The sequence below is a fragment of the Sesamum indicum genome, linkage group LG8 (assembly GCF_026168435.1).
Source record: "Sesamum indicum cultivar Baizhima isolate 11 linkage group LG8, ASM2616843v1, whole genome shotgun sequence".
Classification (NCBI taxonomy): domain Eukaryota; kingdom Viridiplantae; phylum Streptophyta; class Magnoliopsida; order Lamiales; family Pedaliaceae; genus Sesamum; species Sesamum indicum.
Window position 1 is genome coordinate 3,100,482 of NC_142664.1, and position 19,001 is coordinate 3,119,482.

Genomic DNA, 19,001 nt, shown 5'->3' on the forward strand with positions numbered 1-19,001 from the left:
CGTGGCACGAGGCTCTGATACCACCTCTCACGAGGCGCCTATCACACAGCGCGTCGTGTGGCTAGTAGTCCGCTGACTACGTCCGCCAATACCTCCGCTCGGCACAAATGCAGCGCGCCGAATATATCAGAGTCGGGAGGAACAAATCACAAAACAGTAAATTGCGCACGCGGATTCAGAAAACCAAATTGCATTGAACTGAAAATGCGTATACAATGATCAACGATGCTAGAGCAAGGGGTTCGCCTTGAGGGGGACTCCAACACGTCACTAAACCAAGCTTCTTGAACTCATTCCCCCCTATAATAGGCTTAAAAAAATAAATCCTATTGTCTACACTAGACACTAGAAAAGCTGAAATTTGCAACTCAAGAGGCATAACGTCCCCTTGAGGAATCTAAACAACAGAAAGCAAATAACAAAGCAGTAACAAAGCAATAAAAGGCCTACACCTAGGACTCTAAGACTAGTTGGTTGTCCAGCGTCTGTTGATGAAGGCTGAGTGGTCGGCCATGTAGAACGGTTGAGTGGCCGAAGTGCGCGTCACGGGGCCTAGTGAATGGGCAGCCCGTGACACCTTGGCACTCCCATTGCCATGGACTCTTTGACTATGAAGATGAAATGGGTTTCATATGCCCGTATTCTGGTTGAGGTCGATGCATCAAAGAAGCTCATCGACGAAGTGGAGTGTGTTATGCCAAATGGCATAACCCGAAAGCAGACGGTGGTTTATGAATTCACCCCCAAATTCTGCACAGCCTGCAACAGATTTGGGCACTTGAAAGAGACATGCCAAGGCCTACCGGCCGTTCCCCCTGCAGCCGTCCCTGCCGCTGCCACCCCTGCTGCTGCACCCGTTAAGCCGACAGAGGCAGCAAAGGAAAAACCTACTGAATGAACGGTCGTGCTGAGGAGGAACAAGGGGAAAGCTACAGTTACCGCAGCTAAGCCGATAGTGGAGGTGCAGTAACCGATCTCTCCACCGGCCGACAAGGTGGAACAGGGTCGGCTAACCATGAAGACACCACAGCCTAAGGATAAGGAGGTGGCTTCTCCGGCATATTGAGAGGGCTCATCAACTGATTCCCCAACGGCCACACAACATGCAATGCCGGGGACAAAAACTGATGAGATTGCAACGACCGGCAGCAAACCGAGAAAGCAGACCGGAGGGGAGTCCCCCCCTCTATCCCCATGAAGATTGAATTTTGGAACATGAGGGGCTTTAACCGGCCTCTCAAACACAATGTGGTTGCCCACCTCATTAAAAATAACCGGCTTTGCCTCTTGGGCATTTTGGAGACAAAGCTTGCACAATCATCAATCCCGAAGATTTTTAGCCGCTCATTTTCGGGATGATGCAACCAACAATTTTGACACCATCGCCGGCGGACGCATCCTTGTGATTTGGAACCCGACAGTTATTGACCTACAATCGGTGGATATATGGCCCCAAATGATTCACTGCCGTGCCACGAATAAGTCCCCTCAACTCTCATTCTATATCTCGTTTACATATGGTCTTTATTTTGTTGTCAATAGAAGGAGCATGTGGGAGAAACTTTCTGATTTGGGACTAGCACCGAGCATGCCATGGCTTATTATGGGCGATTTCAACTATGTGAAATCTCCGGAGGAGAAGCAGCTTGGAGTGGCCCCGACTTTGTATGAGCTTAAAGATTTTGTGAACTACTGTGTAGCGCTTGGATTACTCGACATTCCCACTACGGGCTGCTACTACACATGGTATTCCAACAATGAAAGCAACCCCGTATGGTGCAAGCTTGATCTGGTCTTATACAACAACGAATGGCTTCAAGCCAGTTTGTATTGCAGCGCCCATTTCAATCCACCGGGATGCCTCTCCGACCATTCTCCGGGTATTGTTTCTATTTTTGATCATACACCCACTAAGCCAAAATCATTTCGCTTTTTCAATATGTGGGAGATCATCCGAATTTCTTAGCTACTGTGGAAGCAAGATGGAACTTGAGCATGGAGGGAACGCCTCAATTCAGCCTTTGTAGGAGACTAAAAGCACTTAAAGGCGCGCTCAAGGCATTCAACCAGCAGCACTACAGCCACATCTCCACCAGGGCCAAAGAGGCTGAGCAAGCTCTACAAGATGCCCAGAGTCAACTTGAATCCAATCTGGGAGATGTGGCGCTACGAGACTCTTTGGGAGATCTTAGAAGGAATGCCGTTTTTCTTGCCGAGGCGAAACGGCACTTCTTCTACCAGAAAGCCAAAATTCACTTTCTTAAAGAGAGGGACCGCAACACCAAGTTCTTCCATGACATTGTGAAGAGGAATGTCACAAGGAATTCCATCGGGGCAGTCACTAGGGCAGACGGGACTGTTATCACTGCTGCTGAGGATATTGCCCAAGAGTTCGTTGATTACTACAAATCACTCTTGGGCACCGAGGCTCACACCCTCCCTGTCGATAATGGTGTGTTTGAATGGGGCCCCATACTCTTCCCTGAGCATACCGCGGAGCTTTGCCTGGCAGTCACGCCGTTGGAAGTCAAAGATGCCATATTCCATATTAGCGACAACAAAGCTCCCGGCCCAGACGGATATCCCTCGTGCTTTTTCAATAAAGCATGGGACATTGTGGGTGATCAAGTTTGCAGGGCCGTCTTGGATTTCTTTAGGAGTGGGCGGATGCTACGGCAGCTCAACCACACTATCATTGTCCTTGTGACGAAATCAGATCATTCCACCTATGTTGCGGACTACCTGCCGATTTCGTGCTGCAATGTCATCTACAAGGCAATCACGAAAATCATCTCGGACCGGCTCGCGCCCACTTTGGAGCACTTGATTGACCGATGCCAAGCTGCGTTTGTAGGAGGCCGCAATATCACGGATAATATTTTCTTGGCCCAAGAAATGGTGCGACAATACTCGAGGAACTCGAGGAAATGGATTTCACCTCGATGTACTATCAATGTCGACCTACGCAAGGCGTTTGACTCGGTTTCATGGACATTTATCGCCCGAGTTCTTCACGGGTATGGTTTTCCCCACTGTTTATATCTTGGATTATGGAATGCGTTTGCAATTCATCTTTTTCAGTGGCTTTGAACGGCTCCCTTCATGAGTTTTTTCCGGGGAAGAAAGGCCTAAGACAAGGAGACCCGATGGCCGGCCCTCTTCCTTCTTAGCATGGAATATTTCTCCCGACTGGTCAAGAGGAAAACATCTACTTCGAACTTCAACTTTCACCCCAAGTGCGAGAAGTTGAAAATCACACATCTCCTCTTTGCCGACGACCTCATGCTCTTCTCCTGTGGCGACCTCCCATCTATCCACATCTTGATGGAATGCCTCCAAGAGTTTAGGGACGCATCCGGCCTCACCGTCAATACCTCTAAATCAAGTATATTCACAGCGGGAAATCAAAATGAGGAGTTTGACGGGATTCTCTCTCGGACGGAATTTGTGAGAGGTGAGATGTCGGTCAGATACCTTGGCATTCCACTAGCGGCACAGCGGCTTTCGGTCACCAACTACTCACCGCTTATGGATCAAATTGCCAACTGCATTTCGAAGTGGACGGGCAAATCCTTATCTTATGCAGGCCGACTGGAACTTATCCGTTCAGTTGTTCAGGGAGTGGAGTGCTTTTGGCTCCAAGTTCTCCCACTTCCAACGGCGGTCATCTAGAATATCCACCGATTTTGCAGGAATTTTCTATGGAACTCTAGGACGGCATCGATCGCTTGGGAGGAAATCCGCCACCCCAAGGAAGAAGGTGGACTTGGTATTCGGCACATATAATCTTGGAACGTGGCTCTCCTTGCCCGTGTATTATGGAACATCCACCGCAAGGCAGACACATCGTGGGTGCAGTGGGTCAACGGTATCTACCTTAGAGGTGCATCAATCTGGGACTGGCAACAGAATAAGGGGGACTCTCTACTCCTTCAACGGCTTGCCAAAATCCGCAACAGGGTGGTCGCTGGTTTTAGGTCTCCGGAGGCAGCGATCAAACAGATGACAAGATGGTCTACCCCAAAGGGTCTCCAAACGTCGGTAGCTTATGAGTACTTCAGGCTGAAACTTGCGAGGAAGCCTTGGAAAGCAGCTATATGGAAGGTTTTTATCCCACCGAAGTACTCATTTATCTTGTGGCTTGGCTTGCGCGGTAGACTAGCTACAAGGGACAGATTTGGGTTCCTCCAAGAGGAGGATCTGTGCTCACTATGCATCAAAACCAAGGAATCGGCCAAGCACCTTTTCTTTGAGTGCCCGTTCAGCAACTTCGTTTGGTCATGCATTCGACACTGACTTAGTATTAACCGGACTATGTCAACCCTTCAAAGTGCGGTCAAATGGCTTAAGAAAGAGAAAACAGGTTCCTCCGTGCAGAACAAAATGCGTCACCTCGCTTTGGCATACACGGTCTACACACTTTGGAGGCATCGCAATGAAGTCATCTTTGAGGGCTCAACGCCCTGTCCCAAGGGGCGAATTAGTTTAGTCAATGTTACATTGCATAGGGTCCTTTGGACACTTTTCCTACACGGTTTGATTGTGTCTTAATCTTTAGTGTGGGCTTTGTATCTCTTCTGATATGCCCGGAATACATTGTAAATATTTTTAGATGAATGAAACTTACATTTCACCCAAAAAAAAAAAAAAAAAGACAAGGAGAATCATTATCGCCTACAACCACAACCGTGGCATCCTATGCTTTGCTTGCCTCATACTGACAAGGACAATAGACTAATGTAGGGACAGACTATAGACATCACATCTACGAATGATAATTGGGGGGTTGTCCAAAAAAAAAAAAAAAGACAAGGAGAATCATTATCGCCTACAACCACAACCGTGGCATCCTATGCTTTGCTTGCCTCATACTGACAAGGACAATAGACTAATGTAGGGACAGACTATAGACATCACATCTACGAATGATAATTGGGGGGTTGTTGAGAAATAAATCCAAGTCCTCAAACCTCCTCCGAATAACTCCTGCCTGCACATACATATATACCATAACAAAAATGGTTGGAACAGTCCCTGCTTCACAAACAGGTTTAGGACCTGCTATATATTTCCCTTAAGCAAACTAGAGACCCATGCAACCATGTAATATATGCATATGAAATACCCATAATTATTACAATTACTTCCGCCTCATCGATGATGTGGAAAATTATCATTTTCACATACCGCGACAAACTATGGTACCGAAGAATAGGATGATAATACGCACATCTAAAACTAGACACCAGATCAAGCCTCAAACAATTAACTGGGGGAAGGGGCATAGCAGAGATCCTTCCAGATACCGAGCTGGGAGGAACCATCTATACAAGAAAGAGATGTAAAGCTAATCAGCATGATTACATGGAAACTAGTACAAACAGCACAGCTCTACATGCTCCATATGCATTTCTCCCTCCATAAAATTTGCAATATGGTGGTCCATGGTATTTGCAGGTCTCACAGACGAAACTGACAGCAATATAAGCATACCCCCTTTCAGTTAGCCCAAAACTAGCAATAGCTTTAACCAGGATTCCAACTTGACTGGGATCAACACCACCAAGTTTTACAACCTAGCTTCGAATTTGATTCGGTCCAATACAAGAAATTGGCAAGCACACATTTGGGCAATACAAAAACCTCCCAGAAGCTACCTTTTACTGCCAAACATTTGTTCAGTGTACCATTTATTTATCATAAAATGCCAGAAGCTGTTTCACATGATTTTGCCACGCAGCAACATTTTCTCCATCAACGGCAACCCAATCAACGACAGTAGAGGCTGGTTGTTCCCACCATTCATCAAGCTACAGAAAAACACCAATCAGAAAAGTTTCCCAAGGGTTGGAAAATCTTTAGCGAGAACACTATGAATTAGCAACAAGGCATAAAATCCAGATGTTTAAATCGACAGCATGCTGAAGTTAGAAAATCTATGGAACATTAACATGGAACCGTTAAGTTGTAAACTATTTGCATATGTACAAGAAGAATATTATTTGAAGTCCTGCAGAGTACTCACCAAACCTCCAACGTATTTGCAGTCTTCCAGACATTTTTGTGCATTTAGAACTGCATTGCTTAGTTCAGGTAACCATTTTTCTGTAACAGTCTTCTGTTGTTCAGCTGCTACATTCAGACAGTAATTTGTTGTCCTGCAAAACAGAGAGTTGACAGAATAATAATGGAACCAATATAAAGCCATCTTAATCATAGAAACAACAAAATCAGAGTATCATGATTCCTCATCTCATGCTTCCTCAAGGAAACACAATGTAGGTAGTTACTCAGCACATGAGAAGAACCATATCATGCTTAAAAGGAAAACATTGTAAAAGGCAAATAATGTCTAAACTAGGCCCCAACTATCAGGTTCAGTGTTTTCAGACCCTAAACTTTTGCGCCCCAGGTACATGTCTATAATATAATTACACATCAAAAAGGAGATTCAGAGGTTTTGTATAAGATATTAGGCTTCAGTTTTTCCAAACCGGAAACTTTTGTGTCCCAGATAGATGTCTATAATATGATTGAGATAGTTTTGTATAAAGTATTGGAAATCTCAAAAGTAGGAATGCAAAATTACAACAGAAAAAGAAAATGATTTGGTGTACCTATCATACTCTTGCTGTGCACGATGAGCATGATTTAGCAAAGCATGACCACTCTCAACAAGATCCCTTCGTATATGAACCAAATTAATTGCCTTCGCCAAGTCTTCCAATACACAAGCCTCAGAACCACGTAGCTTTAAACAGAACTCCATGGACTCTAGGACTGATGCTAAACCGGCATCCAAACCATCTAAACCTGCCTTGCGTTGAATTAGTTCAAATGCATAACAGGGTCAGGTATATATATCAGTTGGGAATCTTGCATCCAAAAAAAACATCTCACACTAAGCAATCTGAATCCATTTCAAATATGCTCAAGAAGATTGTAGAATAACACCTAATGGAATAACACAAAAAAAAATATGATAACGCCTAATGGACTAACGGCAAATCATTTTAGTAAAAATCAAAGAACCTTTTGATTGCAAGTATCTTATGAACTTCATGACTATTATTACCATGAAAGGAATGGACTTTGAAATTAATCAAGCTTTATGTTCCTGCATTTCGAAACGTAAGACGAGGTGGTACGTAGCAATAATAACCTCTTAATATCTCTATTGTCCACATCATGCATGACATCAACAATGGCAGTAAGGACAAAAGGATATCCCCTTAGACATGGCTTTCAAAAATATGCAAACGAGGTTATACTCAGTTGCCAGTTATTAATTGTGAGTGAACTCCTTTCGTCTAATACTGGATAAGAGGTCCCTTAAAGGACACCAAAATGGTTTGGGGCTCAACATTTCATTGTGGAGATGTTGGGTTCAAAACCCATTGGGAGCATGTGTGAGTGGGTGCATTACTATGGATCACTTTCACCTATTCAAGATGCCGGGTGAAATCAACATTCATAAAAAAGGATGGCTACCTAGCATGTGATAACAAAAATACTAGGATCTAGGAACAAGTGGCTTTACCAGGGCAAAAAGAAAAAGCAAAAACAAAAAAACATAGCATTCTTAAACAAGTTTACTCTGTTTATGATTCTCAAGATGATGAACAGAAATCTGCTCAACTGATTTAACACAAGAGAAAGTTCATGGTTCGCGGGGAGGAATTCATTACTAGTATTTCAGGTTAGATCTAAATGAAAAAATTTTCCTCCCAGACTTTGTTCCTTAAAGAATTTTTTGGACTAGACCCACCAACTCTTGAGAATATTCACTGGTCCAGATAAATAGCTGAATTATATATCCAGCCCCAAGTATAATAATGATGTTGTATCAACCAAGAGCTCAGAGTATTAATCAAGCACTTGTTGGTGCATCTAGTTTCGCTTGTTCTTCAGCAATCCAGTCGTTCAATTTATCAAAGTATAAAGCATGCATGGAGGCACTGAGGAATTGTGATGAGCTTTCACTGAGAGAGTCGAAGAATGGTGATGGAGAAGCATGTGAACAAGTTATAGAGGATGCAGCTGATTCATTAGGCAGAGATAGTTGGAGAAAATGCCACAGGAAAATGATTCATGTAAACATACTATCAAGAAAATTTCCAGAGGAACTCCAGAAATAGAAAAGCTCACCAGCGGGATACTGTAGGGCAGCAGAGATGCGACATATAGAAGGAACTGCAGAAGGATCTCTTGCCCCAGCTCTAGCAGTCAGCATTGCCGCATTCCTCTCAGCAGTAGCGACTGCTTCGGGTCCTGTGGATCCATTTGCACCCATTGACTCCAGGAGTGCCTGAACAAAAGAAAGATGACGGATAAGAGAAGTGGATAGTGCAACAAGTTTATGTGTGAACCAGACTCCTGCTGCACTCTGATCAGGTATTTGTATTCATTTTAGCATGAGAGATCAATGAACAGAAACCAAAAAGGCGCTAACATAAAGATTTAAAGAAAGATGACATGGCTCGAGTAAAAAACTACTTGTGAGATAAAAAAGTCCAGTAAGCCCCAATCTAAGCGCGTGTTAATAGCACATATTGAAGTATCAAAGCAAACTCCATTTGTGGTTTAGTTGGTTACTATTATTAAATAACACATGGAGCTCATCAAATCTCCAGGTGTCTTGCTGAAAATAAGAAAAGTCAAAATTAGATTTACCACGCTCAAGACAAGAGCCTTGTGTCAAAGAATGTCCATTTAGAAAGAGTCATCAGAGCAACCAGTGCCAGCTTCAAATTTAAGCGTGGTGTTAGAATATGTGTAAGAAACTAGATCAGTATAGACGCAAAATTCAATTTATTTTCCTCAAGATCATCCAGCACATTGACATTGTAATAAACACATATTAGCCTTGGATGATCTCTTGTACAAGCACCAACTCAATTAGAATCTCACATCCACTTGCTCATTCTAATTTCTGACATTATTGACAAAGCCAACAAGTCTTAACTATTTTGGTCGGGAACGATGCTTATTGCTGTTGAAAGAATAACTTATTATCAAGGTATAATATATGCACCTATCCACCCTAAGCATGACACATACCACGGTACTGATTTGATGCTAAAGGATTTTGAAAAAACACATTATCAATATATGACAAACCGAAGTATCAAGACCCAAGTGTACAATTCAGAAATATATGGTTCGACTTTCAGAACGTACGACAAGAAATTCAAGTTCCTCGCCCAAATCCGAGATCTATAAGATAAGAAGTAGGGTAAGTTTTTGGAAGGGATTTCTGAACTCTAGTTAATGGAGATCTGACTGAGTAAGACCTCTTCCATGTCCCTGTGGTCAAGTTTTAGTAGAAAGAGAAACAACATAACTTGAAAGTCAAGGCCATTGTGTGCAGTTAAAATGGAGAAAGCAAGCGTCAAAAAAGTCAAACCAAAAAAAGTAACAAGTTTACTACTCACATCAGACAGAATATCTAAATTACAAGAATGCGACCTTGAGACAACCAATATAGCAGGAAATATGTTTTCTTATAGTGGCACAAACCTGAGGGGTTGATGGAAGCATGTAAAGGCTATTATCTGGAGTTCGATAGAAAGCTGAAACTTCCTGATCAATGAGATCTTGTGCATTGTTTGATAAGTCCACAACAACACTGCAAGCAGGAATGATTGTGCTTGATGCATACTCCCTTGCAGCTAATGGCTGCTGACTCCAGAAAGAAGCAGCATCCTACAATTATAAGGGAAAAATACAAAAATAATAGTTTACGACACAACGTACGCAGAAGCATATATGTGCAAGATTTTTCCTTTCTCCTAACTTCATATGCAAATTACTTAAAAGAGGCCAGAAACTAAATCTTAGAACTCCAAAGGATGGAACCACATTCGTAGATGCCATTATGCTGCTCTAGAAAATAATGCCTCAATAACTGAACAAAGTTATTGTGAATTCCTGAATTTGGTTTATAATCATACTATACTCGTTTATTAGATATATATATTTTTATCATTCCTGTTCTTTCAGGCAAACTTTTAATGTGGTTTTTACTGGAGAATTTTACCATATATGCATATAAAAAATGTTATACTTTTGCAGTCCTGATCTTAGTAAACAGTGACATGATACATAGTTGAATGATATGCATGGATTCCGTGCACTAAAATCCAAGTAGGCCCGTTGACAAAGCGCCAGCTTCAGATAGCCATAATAATGTCTTTTAAAATTGTTTATACTATATTTAGCTAAGGCAAGGGCTGAAAACAGATAGGTCCTTGCAAGGGTAGGATGGATGTGTGTGCCTGCGAGTGAGTGAATGAATAAGTGATCTTACCATGTTTGCCTTAAGTAACGATTTGTAGATTGCTTCCAACTCAGATCTGCGAGTATCGAACTCTTCAATCTTCTTCCACTTCTTTCTTAAAGAATTTTCAGCTTCCTTCCTCTCAGCACATAATTTGTCCAAGCGATGTACTTCTGACATCAATGTATTCAAACTAGCACGCAATCCAGCAGCCTCTCTTTCCTTAGCCCAAACCTCTAACTACCAGCATCAGAAAAATCGCGTGCCAAGAAAGGTTTTGATGTCAAATGGAGAAAAGTTATCAGTCACAATTACACAGGTCAAAATTAGCATGCAGGAAACAAGACCAATTGAAGGCCTACCCAAACAAGGATATAGATATAAACCGAACTAAATCAAAACAGACAGAGCTTTTCCCACTTATCAAGCAACATCTTAAGTTACCAGAGCAGCAACGTAATATGTTCAAGGTCTGACCAAACCCTTGCTCCTTGCTGTCCCACCCCCAACATACAACCTCAAAACTAAAAAAGACATCCCTCATGCAATCAAAATAACCAACAGAATTGCTTAGAACACAAAGAAACACAAAACTATTACATAAAATCTTATCAGTGCTAATATGGCAAGACTATCCACCTCCTAACAAGGATCCATTCAACATTAGTTTTCTTTTCTCTTTTCATTATTCTTTTCAAGATTATCAGTGACCTTAGAACCTAGTTTATTTGCCCATGTCAGCATAGGAAAGATTAAAAAGAGTTTATTGTCAATACAGACTTGGTAAGAAAGGATGGTGCACTGAACATCATGAGAAATCCCCTCAGGAATAACACTGCTCTTTTTGCTACTTTTTTCTCTTTCTATAACAATGCCACCTCTGTTATATAACCTTTTTCCTCAGGCAGTCAAGGTATACGGAGAAATTATCCTTAACCACCCATTCATTACATCTCAAAATAGGAAAATTCCAAATGATCTTTCTCTAGTATCTAAGTTTGGCAAGGGCTTAAAGTAGCAACTACAGAGCACTCTTAGGCTCTGAAATATGTTAAGCAAACAGAAAAATCAAAAAGATGAAATCGAAAAAGAGGAAAAAGGTCAGGTAACAATAATTAAATGATCCTCAAAATCAAGAAATACAACATGCTCTAAACAAAGACAAAGTATATAGTAGACGTAAAAATGAAACTATATCATCACACAGAAAAACATGAAAGCATCATTTACGTTAGTCCATATTACATATAATTTTGATTTCAAACCAACATAACATAAATTAGAATAAGCATATGAAATATTACCTCAAGTTGCCTTAGGCTGCTCATATTCTGTGATGTTCCAGCAGCAACAAGTGAGTGTGAGGAAACTGCATCACCACTCCCATGGAGACGTTTCAATAGTAGTTGACTCATGTTTCTAGATTCCGCAGCCTTGTTGAGTGCATCTTCGGTGGCCAAAAATTGTTGCACATGTGCTTTCTGTAGAAAGTGTATGATAATGTATAAAAAATGAAAATAGAAACCCGAATTTTTTTGAAGATTTTTAGGGATGTATGTAGCTACCCAGGATATAAAGTTACACTAGAGAGAGAAAACATTAGGAGAGAGATCATATCTGCAAAAGTACAAGGACAGAAAAAGAGCAGGCTCTAAGAAGGTATATGGCATTGGATCCCTTAGGCTGCAAAACTCAGCAAGACAATAGGGGCTAGGACAGAAAGAAAAAGTATATAAAACAAAAGTGCAAGGATGAATGGTGAAATCAACTATATGGTGGTCATTTAATACACAGATATACCTGTCTCTCCAGAAGTTGATTTTCAGTCCCTCTTGAAGGAACATCGCCCCCAAGTTTCCCATTACCATAAAGATGATATTGTAATGGTGAGCTTATGTCAGTAGAAGCCTCAGTTATTGTATCGTTTTCATACTTGTACCTTCATAATATAAAATCAAACATAAAAAACTTGGCATGGCAACAACTGGCACCAACTTAGGTGTGTGCAAACAAATGAAACTTAGATGCAGAAATCAGATATCCTGGTGAATATATTAAGTAATCTTCATAAAACAAGTAGGAAGAAGAGTTTGCGAAATATATGTTAGGTAAAGAGAGAGTGGATGCATTTGCGGAAAAAGAACAGTCAGTTAAAGCCCATGGGAATGAACAACCAATCACCATAGAGTTTCGAGAGAAGAAAAAGCTCATGTACAACCACAAGAAAATATCCCAAATTGAACAAATAACAACAGCTGGATAGTACAAGACAAGCCTATAGTCATACAGGTAATAAGTTATCCAAATTGACACTATGCAAATGAAACACAGCCATTACTTAATGCACGCAGCACACCCATGAGATTGCTGACACGTGAAGCAGTCCAAATGAGCCAACACGACCCATTACCATAAGTTTGTAAACACAAACCACAAAAGTCGAACAGAAGGGATTTCGCAAAGATAATGCAAACGCCGATATCATGTAAGACAGAACAACTTTGGAGTGTAATCTCATACAAAATGATATTAAGAAGATGACAGAATTGTCAACCGGACAATGCTCTTACTTCGACTGAGATCCATCAGATCATGAATCACTTAAAGTGCACACATGAAACCAACTTTGAAAAGTTAGTTCTTAAAAGTGCACACAACACAATGTAAAAGAAACAAATAATATATAAGGAGCAGTAATGAGCTAAATTAATAGCGAAAACATTTAAGTAATCAATTCTTAAGATCATATCAAAGTCAAGTAAGGTGAAAGAGGATCTTATTGAATCACTTAATCGATCAGATTCACGAGTAAAATGTCATTCTCCAAGTTGTGGCTTGTTTCTACATTATACGACAGCTTTTTTTTTTGCAGCAGCAGCAGCCAGAGAGAAAACAACTGAGGAGATGAGCTTCATTACAATAAGGCTCAACAGAGTGCCATCTGACATCCAAAAACTAAGGCACCAGCATAGTTCATAACTGGTAAGCATGCTACTTTTGCCAGTACTATATAGACGCAAAGCATATATGTTCTGACTAATAAAACATTATTCAAAAGGCGTTCAAGAAAAAATATATTAGAATTTCTAATTTGGTTTCAACAAATACAGCATCAAAATTTTAATACCATGAAAACACAGGATAAAGGGTCCTTTGTTCACGAGAATACCTTAATGCTTCTGCATCAGCTCTAACATCAATTCTTTCTATTTCTCGATTGATCAGAGTTTTCAGCCTTTGGGTGTATGAAGTGATCGCTTGCAGTAACTGAGGGGGACTTTTTAGACAATCTGCCATCACATCTTTAATATCAGTAGGTAAATCACCATCAACATCAATGCCTAATTTTGCAGCTTCCAAATGAGAATTCACATGGATTCCACTTCCTTCATAAGCTGGAAAAGAGCTGCGAATTTTTTCAGACATCTGCATGGCAAGAGATTCACACACTTTACGGATATTTCTTTCCCTAGCTGTCTCAATAAGAATGACATCTTCTGCAGTTTTGCTGCCTTTGACAGTTGAATAGAGTTCCTTCCCGTTATTTGCATGGAAGCTGGTCACCATTTCAATAGAGGAGTCAGCACTGGATCTCTGAGCATCCCTAGCTTGATTTACATAGGACCGGAGTCGTTTATGGTACTCAGCAAATATTTTTGCTGCTTCATCACATTGTTGATCATAAGCCTCCAACATCACCTGCTTGTGCCTACAAATAGAGAATCGGTCTATTAAGTACGTTGCTCAACAAGGATTTCGAAAAAAAAAACTAGTCATTTCCATTGTAACTTCTGCATTATTAAGCATCTGTTATATATAAACTCCAAGATTATTCTTCTATCAATAGACGGTCGGATTAGCAGATCAAATCACTATGTGAAGAGGACTCAATTACCACTCCACATTCTAACAGCAATCATCCGCACATAAAATATACAGAAAACACAACTACCAACCAAAGGGATTTGACCATGTAATTGCTGAGATCTCACCTTCAACTTCAAACATACTTCTTTCATTACAAAATAACCTGTCTTTCTACTATGTTTTGGGCACTTGCACTCTGCTGACAGTCTGAGACCAATTGTAGCACTATTAGAACGCCCATTCAACTACTTATTAAGCATAAATAACCCTAGGCCCAGTTAAAAACGCCGACAAGAAAATTTTATCCACAGTACAGCATTACATAACTTCCTCTACAACCAATCAGAAAATTAACCATTACCAAAAAGTTAATATAGTTAGCGTTTTGCAAACAAATAATGAACCTGTAATTTGACCGCTCATCGAGCATTCGCTTGCGCTCAGCCTCCTCTCTCGAGACCTCAATCATCTTAGCCTTCAACTCCTTGCGCTGCCGCCTCACAATCTGCCTCAACCTATCCACTTCCTTCTCCGCCAACTCTCTCTCCTGCAATGCTATCTCCCTACTACTACTGCCGCCACTCGTCTCCTTCCCCATTCCCAATTTCTCCTTCCTCCTCCCTTTATCAACATCATCCGCACCATGTACAAGAATGTTCCTCCGGATATTCTCCACCGTCTTCTCCGACTTCACCCTCTTTATCAAAAAGTTCCATACTGGGATCATATTCCCTCGGCAAATCTTGCGAAGCGATTCTGCGGTGGGTGCTGAGGCCTTAGCGGAAGATGCATATTGTCCGAGAGGTCTGTAGCCCATTTCCTTCTGAAGCCATTCCAAGATTGCCTCGGGCTGGGCCACCGTGCCCGATGAGCTCTGCATTGCGGAAGTGAATAGCCCTAGGGTTTTGTGAGTGGACTGTAGTGGATCTTGAATCTTTATAGCGACCAAACTTTCGCCGGAACAGTCAAAAATTGATTCAATTAAATAATCAACAGATCTAACATTGCCGGCGAAGATGAAATCAAGTATAAATTTGAGCAGAACTGTGTACGCTCACTTGATAAGATACTCTATTCATACACGTATTCGTGACAGCGTGTTAAAGTACACCGAAATGTACCACGATTGGAAGTGGACAAATTGATGAGAGAGAGAGTTTGAAGTTAAGAAGCCCGCCCGAATGCCCAATAGAGTCATGCGCATTCCGATTCCACCACCAACTATTGGATCGGATCTTGATCCATATCACATGTTCGACGGGTCCCAGTCGACCCGTTCAGAATTGTCAGTTTGATTTAAACGAGTACGAGTATTAAACATTGTCAATTCTTATAATTTTCCATCAAAAACAAGGATGTAATGTCATTTATTTATTTATTTTGAAGGCAATACGACTATTTTAAATTTATGTATCATTATTTAGATTGATATATTTGAATTTTAAAAAATAATTTTAAGTAACTTCGTATTAAAATAATTTGAAATTCATCATTATTTAATAAATATAGTTCAAATTTAGTGTAAGAGATTTGAAATGCTTTAAATTTAAAACTTCCCGAAAAACTCCAAACAACTTGTGACTAAAAATTTGAAATACGTCAATTCAGATATAGTCTTGGCTAATTAAGTAGGAATTAATTGCCAATAAAATCTAACTCAGTGAAATTATGGTCCGTAACTTTAAGGTTATAGGTTTAAACCCTACCAACATATAGAATGTTATTTTATTTTTATAGTAGTTGTTGATTAAATATAGTTATTTAATACTCATTATTAATATATAATTGTTATGTTGTCAGTTGTTGTTATATTTGATATTGATGATTCATTACTTTCACCTAAAAAAATAAATTAGAATTTGAGCTAATAAATTTAACCTTTTTTTTTTAAGGAACACAATTTATGAATCCACATGATTAAATTGAATTTATAAGAAGTGTATGTTGATAAATTAATTAATGTAGGAAACCACATGATTGTTGAGTAAAATTGAAGATTAATCATGTCTGCCAACTTGATGTTTTCTAGTATCATCTACACTGTATTTTCAAATATATCAATGAGAGATGAGGTGTTAGTGTTTGACATACAACTATTGCTATATTATTTCATAAATAAAATTTTGTGGGCTCGTATAGTTCGTGTGATAGTATTAAATAGGATGAAAAATTGAATAATTATTAATTATATTTTGCATGATGTTTGATTTGAGATATTGCACGTGGGATATCTCATTTGATAATATAATATGGTGTTTGGTTGAAATAATTATAACGTATGATTAAATGGAAAAAGACTATAAAGGATATCTATTTTTAAGGTATTTATATTTTTATATTGTAGCTTGTGAATGATTTAAAAAATAATTAAAAAAAACTACTAAATTATTTATTGAAATACAATTTGCTTAAAATAAAATTAATTTGTGAAATACTTCTCTTTTTTTGTCTATTTGTATATAAAGTCGAAGTTGAAAATACATATTCAATTAATGATAAAAATGCAAATATATTTTAAATGTCCAAAATAGAAAGAAGTAATATTTTTACTATATTTTATTATTAAATTATTATTATTTTTCAAATTATTATTTTATTCAAACAAAAATGGAAGAACAATGATTTGACTGGTAAAATTATATTATGGGCCTAAACAGATTGTAAATTAAGGAGCATTGAATTGCTAGTTTGATTTAAAATTGGGATCTTGTTATTATTGTGAATGTCATTTAAAATTATATTAATAATTACAAATATGGAGAATTATCGTACGTGTATCTTTCATGGTTGTATATACGTATAAAAATGATCTTTTGTTACGAAGAATTTGAGTGAAATACTTTTTAAAATTGTTAATTGATATGAAAGAAAATGAAAATGATATATTGATATCTATATAGATTGAATGGACCTACGGGAACTAAGTACTAGAACGTAATTATTATCTTGATCATTGAGGATTTTTGGTAGTCATTGTGGAATAATATTGGGATTAACTTTTAGAATCCATATGAATATCCAATATGTCCCATTTTATCTTAATATTATTGTTGTCGTAATATTAAGCATGCATGTGATCTTTAAATGGTTTATTTTCTATGTATAGTTCTTGCTAAGCAGTCAATGGGCCTCATAGGTCGGACAGTTTGTAGAGCACATTAGGATAGTATTGGGACGCTGGTAAAGCCTTATTCGTTCAGTTCTCACTTAGATGTCCTTTTACGGATAGATTAGAGGTTGTGATCTGCACCATTTATATACTTAGACATGAGTAATTCTATGTGATTGTGGGGTCGTTCTCCATTGAGGATAAGGTAATAAATGGTATTTTGAGATACATTAGATGATGATCATGTGATTCAATCATCGTCCGATATGACATTCACATGCTTGATTGATATTGTTATCCGTCAGTATGATGTTTTTAACTATTTTGATCGAATTTTCTATTATGACTATTTTCTATCATGAGCACTGACATAATTCTATTTAATTAGTTTTATTGGATAATGCTCGAAAAAAATAACACACCCACACATTAAAGAAAAGGAAAGTGTCATTTTTGACTGTATTGTTTAATTTTGATGTCAATATATAATCATTGATAATTATTAATTACGAGTCCTTGGAATTAATAAAAATACACATCTAGAATCTCTGGGTCATTTTAAATTAGACCTTATTGACGTGTAGAATCCTTTCTAATATTCTCTACAGTTGGTTCTCATACGGTGAGAACTTGACTGCGAACATTAAAGATAATCTGACGGCTTAACTGGTGACATAATCGAACTTTACACAAACCAATGTTCTGCAATAGTACAATAAGTTGTCGGCAAGTTGGTATGGCATCACATTTTTATTATATTTTATTTAAATTAATAATTAATATACTCCACCAAAAAATATTTATTTTGTATTATTATTATTTACTTAAAAATTTCAGAATAGATATTGGCTATTTTACATTTATTGTAACTAAAAACAAGAAAAAATATCGAATAGCATTGTACTCGTATTAAGCGAAATAAATATCAATATATTATAAAATAATAATAAAAATTTTATTTCAAATATTATTTAGATTATTAATTATATAATAAAGTATAATTCTTTATTATGATTTAATGTACAGAGTGTTAGCAGCTGTTGAAAATAAGTTCAAAATATTACTTTTTGTTTTACGACATATGCTTTTGATATGTTTGATTTAAATTAAAAGTTATAAGTAGTTCTCTATCAATTTTTATAATTTATTAATAATATTATAAATATTAATTTATTTTTTCGAACACTATTTTCACTTATAACTTTTGTTTTCAAGTTATAAGTATTTGTTTATATATTTTACTCTTATTATAATATATTTTAAAGCGTGAAAGATTTATTATACGCACGTAGAAACGACGTGTCACAATGACTGATATTATTTAAATGAAGGACAAGATTTGTAAGTGGATTTATGTAATCATGCTAGTTGGACTATTGACTAGTTATCTAAATTTTAAATAAAAAATAATAAATAAGAGTATCTTTACATAGTCATCTGTTGATATTATTATTAATATTTTGTTTTAGGTATATAATAACCTTGTCGGAATACTAGGAAAACGGGGATCCGTGAATAAACATTATACCTAATATAACAATAAAAATAAAAAGGTTTATGCATAATTTTATAATAATAACACCCTTTTTTTAATTTTGATTTTTTTAAAAGATATAATCTAGAAATAGAAATAGATGAGCGATAATATTTGAAATAAATTAATTATAAGTGTGATATACTTGTTATGTAATTGATTATTTTTTTAATTATATAATAAGTATATTATAATTATTATATAATTAATTT

General features: G+C 38.0%; 1 protein-coding gene across 1 annotated transcript; it reads right to left on the minus strand.

Annotated features, from left to right (window-relative positions):
* Nucleotides 1–5,131: 5,131 nt before the first annotated feature.
* On the minus strand, nucleotides 5,132–15,326 carry AUG5 (HAUS augmin-like complex subunit). The gene is made up of 10 exons (XM_088883875.1): nucleotides 14,551–15,326; nucleotides 13,449–13,988; nucleotides 12,080–12,218; nucleotides 11,584–11,760; nucleotides 10,310–10,519; nucleotides 9,520–9,705; nucleotides 8,149–8,308; nucleotides 6,618–6,813; nucleotides 6,026–6,158; nucleotides 5,132–5,810 (listed from the first exon to the last, which is right to left on the minus strand). The coding sequence occupies exons 1-10, from the start codon at nucleotides 15,024–15,026 to the stop codon at nucleotides 5,691–5,693; spliced, it is 2,337 nt and encodes a 778-aa protein (XP_088740001.1). The 5' UTR covers nucleotides 15,027–15,326; the 3' UTR covers nucleotides 5,132–5,690.
* Nucleotides 15,327–19,001: the final 3,675 nt, after the last annotated feature.